The 8952-nt window shown below is 37.7% G+C and overlaps 1 protein-coding gene across 2 annotated transcripts; it reads left to right on the top strand.

Moving 5' to 3' along the window:
• The first annotated feature begins 382 nt into the window (after positions 1-382).
• csnk1e (casein kinase 1, epsilon) lies at positions 383-8827 on the top strand. 2 transcript variants are annotated; one of them, XM_079850750.1, is made up of 12 exons: positions 383-459; positions 583-644; positions 1202-1298; positions 1385-1495; positions 1582-1730; positions 3562-3790; positions 3884-4054; positions 4139-4287; positions 4374-4572; positions 4746-4882; positions 4963-5032; positions 7773-8827. In XM_079850750.1, exons 3-11 carry the CDS (start codon positions 1223-1225, stop codon positions 4993-4995), a joined length of 1254 nt encoding a protein of 417 aa, XP_079706876.1. In that variant the 5' UTR covers positions 383-459; positions 583-644; positions 1202-1222; the 3' UTR covers positions 4996-5032; positions 7773-8827. The 2 variants fall into 2 exon arrangements, with proteins under 2 accessions (XP_079706876.1, XP_079706875.1); XM_079850749.1 differs by having other exon boundaries at positions 3562-4054.
• Positions 8828-8952: the final 125 nt, after the last annotated feature.

Genomic DNA, 8952 nt, shown 5'->3' with positions numbered 1-8952 from the left:
TTTTTTTGCATTACTGACTGATTTTACATTATCCCAATTATTACACAGTTACCTACCAAACGAGTAAATTCATAAAATATTACTTTTTAAAATAAGTGTATCTTTTTATGTACATATACATTTAAAAAATAAAGGTACCAGTGTAGGCTACCAAAGCTATACAAAAATCTATTTTTGTGTATTTTAAATGCTAAATACGTCTTTTCATTACCATATGTAAAAAAAAATTGATTTCTAATATTATTTTTAAGAGAATAATATCGAAAAGACGGAGAGCTGTAGTTCGTGTCGTGTGTATAGCAGCAGTGTGGATGAGAATGGCTGCGTACGCACGTCAAGCGCGCGGCCCCTTGAAGTGATCCGGGTCCTTCCGCTAGTTTGTGAATGACATCATTTCTGTGAGAAGTACGCTGGGATACAAAACAAGGGAGGCTGCTACTCGCTAGCCCGCTAATGCAAGTAGGTCAATCCATGTGCAGAGATATGAACGCAAGGATTTAGAAATCTGAGGAGGAAAGCAGTGGTTGGAATTACGTTTGTGATGCGACGTTTAAAATTACGCTTGCACTCTTCGCTGTCCAGGGTCCTGTCTTACGAGCGCAAGCCTGTCGACCAGACTCACTTTTCCACCACCCTCACGTTAGGTAAGAAATATGTTCCTGCTTTAAGGTCATATCAGGACATGAGTGTTTAAGATTCATTTAGCGGCCCTGAATACATGTAAATGCCTCCACTATTAACAGTTTGTTTGTGAAACCTCGGGATCAACATGGTCTTGGGTGCGGCTGCTACAAAATTGGCTGAAAACCACTGAAGACAGATTCGTCTTGTGCGTTCAATTATGCAAACGCCGTAAAACACTCATTAAAATGAGTCGTTTTCAATATATTCCTTATTGGAACGTTCATAGTTTGCACATTGATGATCTGCGATGATGCTAAGATTAAAAATTAACCTCTTCATTGCAAGTTCGTGGGAATTGAACAGCATCTGTGTTCGGATCACACATCACATGACTCAGATGTCAGATGTCAGATGCATGACTGCCAGTGCTTTTCTGTCTGAAAATGTGAATTAAATCTGAGCTAGTGAAGATCATGATGTTAAATGCTGAAGTTAGCATTCCTGTGCTAAAATGCTGAAATGTAATTGTTTAAGGAGACATCTACATCATAATAATATCTGTTTTTATGATTCTAAGGCTGTTTTTAGAGAAGGAATCATGGAGTTACGTGTTGGGAGTAAATACCGTCTTGGGCGAAAGATCGGAAGTGGCTCCTTTGGTGATATTTACTTGGGTAAAAATATTATTGACATTTGCATACTGATCTAGATTTCATAAAAGTGTTGTTCCCTGATGTTGTAAAAAAATCAAATCTTCCAGGAGCAAATATCACATCAGGAGAGGAGGTAGCCATTAAACTGGAGAGTGTGAAGACTAAACATCCACAATTACATATTGAGAGCAAGTTCTATAAGATGATGCAAGGTGGAGGTGAGAAATGATCTCCGTCAGTTTTCTTCCTGATGTTGCGTATATGGATTTATAGAAATATCTCTTCAATCTCCTTTCAACCTTAGTGGGTATTCCCTCGATCAAATGGTGTGGTGCTGAAGGGGACTACAATGTCATGGTGATGGAGCTCCTGGGTCCGAGCTTGGAGGACCTGTTCAACTTCTGCTCAAGGAAATTCACTCTTAAAACTGTCCTGCTGCTGGCAGACCAGATGGTAATTGCGTGTATAAACAAAATCTAGAAGAACAAATCCATATTATTGCTCATACTTAGGGTTCTGCACTATTTGTTGCGACATGATACCTTGTGTCTTATTGAGGAGTGTTACTTTTGTAAGTAATGAGACATGGTGGAGAAAATAGGGCAAAAATCCTATAGATTTACATTGCCATATATAAGTATCGTAAAATCATAGAAGCTCGCAGGTGGGCCACAAAACAACCACCCAGAACATCGTCAAAACCACTTAGAATACCATAGCAATTGTATAGCAATGACTTGGTAACCACCTTCAATGCCCTAGGACAGTGGTTCCCAATCCTGGTTCTTGAGTACATCCAGCACTACATAGTTTACAAGTCTCACTTATCAAACACCTGATTTAACTCATCAGCTCATTAGGAAATACTACAGCACAGGGTGCTGCGTCGCAATTCGCATAATATCCATCCTAAATAGTATTCGAAATCAAAATTAGTGTCCCAAATCGTAGTATGTTGAAATGAGTATTCCAAAGATACTATTTCCGGTTAGAATCCGAAGTGCAGATCCATTCACACTGCATAATGGCTAATATTGCCCAAGACTCATTGCGCGTTGGAGAGGATTCGATTAGAACTGCAAACGCGAATAAAAAAGTAAAAAAAACTACAAAGATGGCGGATGTGCGACAATTGGGTTTGAGTGATCAATAATCAGTGTCTTACCTGATAAAAAGATAATTATTGAATGTTGTCCAAATTATATTTAATCTGTAACAGCAGTGTGAACTTTTATATAGATTCAAATAAAGATACGTTTGGTCATTGACTTTTAAATGCATCATTATGCAAACACATGAGGAGAGTCTCCGCATGAAAGAACCACGACTGGCAGATCAATGTGTTACTATATTTCTCTTCGATACAGCAGGAAATTAAATTAAATTGAATGTGGAGGATTTTGCCTGTGAAAAAATGATTGACAAGGACAGTTTAAACTTTGACAGGATTCACGTAACTAAGTGACAGAGCGGTCCGTTGAAACAGCACATACTTCCAGGGCATAAAATGAATATATGAATTGGGACGCAGCAAGTGGTTTCCAGTCCTGCTCCTGGAGGGCCACTGTCCTGCAGAGTTTAGCTCAACACTAGTAAGTTTCTAGTATGCCAAGTAAGACTTTGATTAGCTGGTTCAGGGGTGTTTAATTGGGGTTGGAGCTAAACTCTGCAGGACATAAGAGTTGGAGCACCTCTGCTCCAAGATAAATATGTGTGTTTGATAAGAGAGACATCAAACATGTGAAGTGTTGAGGGTACTTCATTGCGAATCACTGCCCTAGGATCATAAATGCATGTAAAAATTATTTAATAATGATTATAAAATGTATATAATTTATATAAAATAAATTCAATCTAGTTTATCATTTGAATAATCTGGCTGCAGATTAAGCCGGGGACACACTTAACGACTGTAAGGCCGGTTATGAATGTAATTTGAAACTTACGACTGATCATGCCCAAATGCGGCGAGTCAGAGACAGCTGCGTTCAGTCGGTGTTCACAGTTGGTGTTTAAAATCTGCTGCAGTCGTTGGAAACAGTCTGAAAGTGTGTTCAGTTCAGTCTTAGAATGTTTCAGCTAGTCGTTAAGCGTGTCCCCTGCTTTAGTTTTCGCATATGTAATGAATATTCAGAAAAACTATAAAACCTCAATAAATCAAATTGTAATTATGTTGTTGTTAAGCATAATTTTAACCTAGAAAAAAGAAAGTTATTATAAATTAAAATAGAAGTAGATTTTTGATTAGATTTTTTCTGATCTGTTTCATGTTTATTCTTTCCAGATTAGCCGAATCGAGTACATCCACTCCAAGAACTTCATTCACAGAGACATTAAACCTGATAATTTCCTGATGGGGCTTGGCAAGAAGGGAAACCTGGTCTACATCATAGACTTTGGCTTGGCTAAGAAGTATCGTGACGCCCGCACACATCAGCACATCCCGTATCGTGAGAATAAGAACCTGACTGGCACTGCCCGCTATGCCTCCATTAACACTCATTTGGGCATTGGTAAGGGCAGCAGAGGGCCACTAAAATGCATTGTGTTGATAAAAACGGACTCTATATTTTGGGTTATTCTAAATGTACCTTCTGTTTCCACAGAGCAATCCCGGCGGGATGATCTCGAGTCCCTTGGCTATGTTCTCATGTACTTTAACTTGGGTTCTCTTCCCTGGCAAGGCCTCAAAGCGGCCACTAAAAGGCAGAAGTATGAGCGAATCAGTGAGAAAAAGATGTCAACCCCTATTGAAGTTCTTTGTAAGGGCTATCCATGTGAGTAGATGCGATTTAATCAGCTAGAAAATCATAGAAATTTCATTTCTCTCAACTCTTTTCTTTTTTTCCTCACGTCTCTAGCTGAATTTTCAACCTACATGAACTTCTGCCGCTCTCTCCGATTTGATGACAAGCCTGACTACTCCTACCTGAGACAGCTGTTCAGGAACCTTTTCCACAGACAGGGATTTTCATACGACTATGTGTTTGACTGGAACATGCTGAAATTTGTAGGTTTTTAAACATTATGCATTATCTAATGCAGTTCAAGTGTGCATTATATTGCTAACCTTGTGGGTTTCTCTGCCTGTGTCAGGGCGCCAGCAGGACAGCAGAGGATAAAGACAAGGAGCAGAGAGGAGAGGGAGAAGAGAGGGATGAGAGGACCGGCGGTGGAGCTCCGGGTTCTGCGGCTCGTGCTTTGCCAACTGGCCCCAACCTCCCGGCCCCTAACAGGGTCCGCAATGGCCCAGACCCGGCCAGCTCAACACCTGCCTCCCGCGTGCCACAGTCTGGTGAGTCTGAGAATGAGCGGAGGCGTTATTGATGTCTGTTCTATTTATGAGCAGGTTATTTTTGAAGGATATGGTTTCTTTTCCTTATGGAACTGTATTCTTATGACCTTCTGTGTTGTTGGTATTCGAAATCAGCACTTAAAACTCTTCTTACCTGTTGTTTTGTCTCTCAGGGAATGCATCTCCAAGAGCAGGCCGAGGAGCTGAGCGGGAACGGAGAGTGTGTTTACGGCTGCACCGCGGTGCTCCTGCCAATGCCTCCCCTGACCTCCCTCTCCGTCACGATCAGATCCGCATCACTCCCCCACAGGTTTCCGTTCACGGACTAGTTCTTTGCTTAATTCCCTTGATATTTAATTTTGCTCTGACCTCTCTGTCTCTCTCGCACAGGTCAGCGTTCCATTCGAACACATGGGGAAATGAGCTCTGCAAGTTCACTCTCATTTACTGTTTTTAGGAGGTTAGTGGTTTTTTTGTCTGGATCCTGCAGTTCATACACACATTGGGCCTCATTTGTGAAACACGAGCGGAACAAGTTTTTTGTAAATCGTTCGTAAAAGCTGTTCTGATGTAAATTTTCAGACTCACAAAATGTTTTGTATTTTCAAAATGTTAGTTGGTACGACAGAAATGTACACCTGCTCCCTGCTATACACCCCTCGAATACACCCCTGCTATACCATGTGTAAAACATTTGAACATTCTGTGTTCTAATTTAGGCAAACCGATGACATTGCATTTTGATGCACTATGCACCATAATAATATTTCACGAGTTGATTTGCCCCGTTTTTGTTTTTTTAACTGTTCAACTTTGGGTATTAGGCAGCACTCGTTACTGTCACTTTTTACCCAGCCGTCCAATCACAGTGGAGGAGGGGGCGGGACAAATACTACATCGACCAATCATCCTACTTGTACAACGGCTGAACAACAATGGAGAAATGAGATACTTACATTATTAGACATTATTTAGACATTACTGCCATGGATATTCTGTATCATAGCAACCAAAGCATCTCAGCTGGCCGTTTTCAAAAGAGCATCAGGCATGTTTAGCTGGCTAAAATGCTTTGGTGGACACACGATAATTGAATATATATTGCTAGGCATATGGCCAATTAGTCTCTTTAGCATTTATGCAATATACTGGAGCCAAACCTGAGAAGGAAGTCCAGAAGATTCCACAGCGTTCCTGGACATGTAATTTGCGTAGTTGTAACTCATGGGCAGGAATTATGCTAATTATTAATGTTTGGAATTCAGTAATGTACACTCGTTTATCTACCGAAGCTGTGGTATACGAATCGTTTGTGAATCCGGAGGAGAGTTTTCATAAAGGTCAATTTTACGCGCAAATTACTCCGAATTTGCTTGTATATTTACGAACGTTTCATGAATGAATCCCAATGACTTGATGTCCTCTTCTATGATAAGCATGTTTTTAATTTCTGAATTAAAATGAAAAAGTCAGAAATGTCAAGGGAATACAACTGTAAAAAAATAACCATTAAAAGCATGAAAGTCTTAAAAAAAACGTTTTTTTTGGCATAAAATTAGCAGTGAAGCATTTCTAAATAAATATTTATATATATATATATATATATATATATATATATATATAAATATATATATATATATTTATATTATAAATATGTTTATCCACCAGATCAAAGTGATGTGGAAAGAAAAAAACAGGAAATGATATCATAGAGAGGACCCCTGCAGACCCACATAACTGTGTCAGTTGCTGTACCCAATTCGCATACTATCCGTCCTAAATATTATTTGAAATTAGCATTAGTGTGTTCCAAATCAAAGTATGTTGAAATGAGTATTCTGAAGATGCTCTACAATGCACACTGCATAATGGCTAATATTGCCCACAACCCATTGCACGTTGAATGAGGATTCGACTACAACTACAAACACACAAATATGGCGGATGTGCAAGACCGAAGATTGGGTTTGAGTGATTAATAATCAGTATCTCACCTGATAAAAAAGATATTTATTCAGTGTTATCAACATTATATTTCATCTGCAACAGCAGTGTGAACTTTTATAAAGATACGTTTGGGCATTAACTTTTAAATGCATCATCATGCAAATACTTGAGGAGAGTCTCCGCATGAAAGAACCACGACTGGAAGATCAATGTGTTACTATATTTCTCTCCGATACAGTAGGGAACTAAATTAAATTGAACGCGGAGTATTTTAACTGTGACAAAATGATTGACAAGGACAGTTTAAATTAGGGATACACGATATAGCGGCCATCATATCGGTATTGGCCGATACAGTATATGTTCATTTTTTTAATTATTGTCATCGGTCAAATAAGAATATTTGGCCAATATTTTAAAGCCAATAAATAATGGATTATTTCCTTCAGCTGAGACGCTTCAGATGCGCACTGTTCGTCATGATGGTTTTGAATTGTTTGAATTAATTTTAAAACTTGCACTGGTTCAAACTAGGCTACTGTACTTTTTTTTGTTTGCTTGGGACATGTCTTTTAATGGTGAGACTTTTGTTTTTGTAATCAGGCTCCCAAAAATTATATAAAAACTTGGATTTAGATTGGTCAAATATAAAGAATTATCGGTTATTGATATCAACAGTAAATGCCAATAACTCTAATATCAGTGTGACATTTTATGACAAGGCACGATTAGTTCAGGTTGTATAATGTGATATGGTATAACCCCCAAGAAACGTAATGGTATTTATGAATCAATTTATTAATAATTAATAATAATTTATTATTAAAAATTCAGCAAGGATGCATTAAGTGACAGTAAAGACATTTATAATGTTACAAAAGATTTCTTTTGAACTTTAAGAATAATGTATCATGATTTCTACAAAAATATTAAGCAGCACAACTGTTTTCAACATTGATAATAATAAGAAATGTTTCTTGAGGAACAAATCAGCATATTACAAGGATTTTTGAAAGATCGTGTGACACTGAAGATTAGAGTAATGAATTTACTAAAGTAATGAATGAATTTAAAATATCTTAAAGAGAAAGCAGTTATTTAAAATTGTGATATTTCACAATATTACTGTTTTTAAGATTAAATAAATGCAGCCTTGGGTGCTCATGGCAGAAAAAATCTCACATTCACTTTTTTCCCTTATTCTAATGGAACTTCTTTTGCTAAAGTTTGTTTTCGTTTTCTTTATTTTGCAGGATTACAACAGACAACTCCCCTAAAGCATTTATATTCATCTTTCTATGTAAAACGGGAGTGCGAAACAGAAGCAAGAAGCTGAAAGAAAGGAACCACATTTTTGTAATGGACAAAGTGCTCCCCCGTCCTCACGCACTGCAGGTTGTTGCTGTTGGGATGAGACATCGAAGATACAGACGCATGTTGACAGTGGACTGGCAGGTTTATCGAGGATCACAAGACTCAAGACTCAAACGGTGGAAGTGGAAAAGAGAATTTTTACCTGCGACCTAATGAAGGTTATTCTGGTTGTTCTCTGTTTTGTCTGAAATGCCGGGAAAAAGAAGGACTTGCTTGTTGGACTGTAAAGTTAAAACTGAATATTGATAGAGTGTAACAAATGTATCCCTCGCACTGTTACTTTAACACACAAAAAGTGATGTATGTTGACACCTCACTGACGTACGAGGTTTTGTGGAACCATCTTTTCCATGTTAAATTTTAAATATGCAAAAGTTAAGAATTTCCAAGAATGTTGTTTCCAGTCAAACTGCTGTTTGGTCTGTAGACGTCATGATTGTGCATTGAACATGTAAATTATTGGAGGTATTGATATCAATATCTGCTGTAGTGAACTAACCTTAAGATCAATTTGAGCATTAATAAAGGCCTGAACTCCTCCTCTCTTAAAATTACAGAGCTGAACTATATGGTGTACTGAAAATTTGATATGAAGACTCCTGCATTGACATTATGACAACCTCATTTATAAATAAACACACATATCAAAGTACGAGTGTTTCAGCTTGTTTAACATTGTGGAACTTATATAGTGAACTTACTGAACGTGTTTGCATGGCTGGTGTAAAAAGTAACATGACCAGAACTGTTTAATTCCAGTTTACCCTTTTGAAAGGTTTATTAATGGATTATTAAGATTGTACTTATAAATGAAGATCACGATATATGTAAACAGTATGGAAACACAGAGACAATAAGTAAGAGACAATAACTAACTGGATTGATTCAAATGATAAAATTGTGAATTTCAAAGTATTCTTTATTGCATTAAATGAAACAAAAGAAAAAATACACATGCATTTATTTTTGGATTATCATTCCCTTTTCCCCACAATTGCATGATAGTAAATGAAAACAAACACACACACACACACACACACACACACAATTAGTTACTTT

The sequence above is a fragment of the Squalius cephalus genome, assembly GCF_949319135.1.
Source record: "Squalius cephalus genome assembly, chromosome: 19".
Classification (NCBI taxonomy): domain Eukaryota; kingdom Metazoa; phylum Chordata; class Actinopteri; order Cypriniformes; family Leuciscidae; genus Squalius; species Squalius cephalus.
This window is presented reverse-complemented; position numbering and strand designations above follow the sequence as displayed.

Excerpts from the sequence above, each read along its gene's own strand:
- csnk1e (XM_079850749.1), top strand. The coding sequence starts at position 1,223 with ATGGAGTTACGTGTTGGGAGTAAATACCGTCTTGGGCGAAAGATCGGA. Across the intron at positions 1,299-1,384 it reads CTTTGGTGATATTTACTTGG|GAGCAAATATCACATCAGGA; the intron begins GTAAAAATATTA and ends CAAATCTTCCAG. Across the intron at positions 4,573-4,745 it reads CTCCCGCGTGCCACAGTCTG|GGAATGCATCTCCAAGAGCA; the intron begins GTGAGTCTGAGA and ends TTTGTCTCTCAG.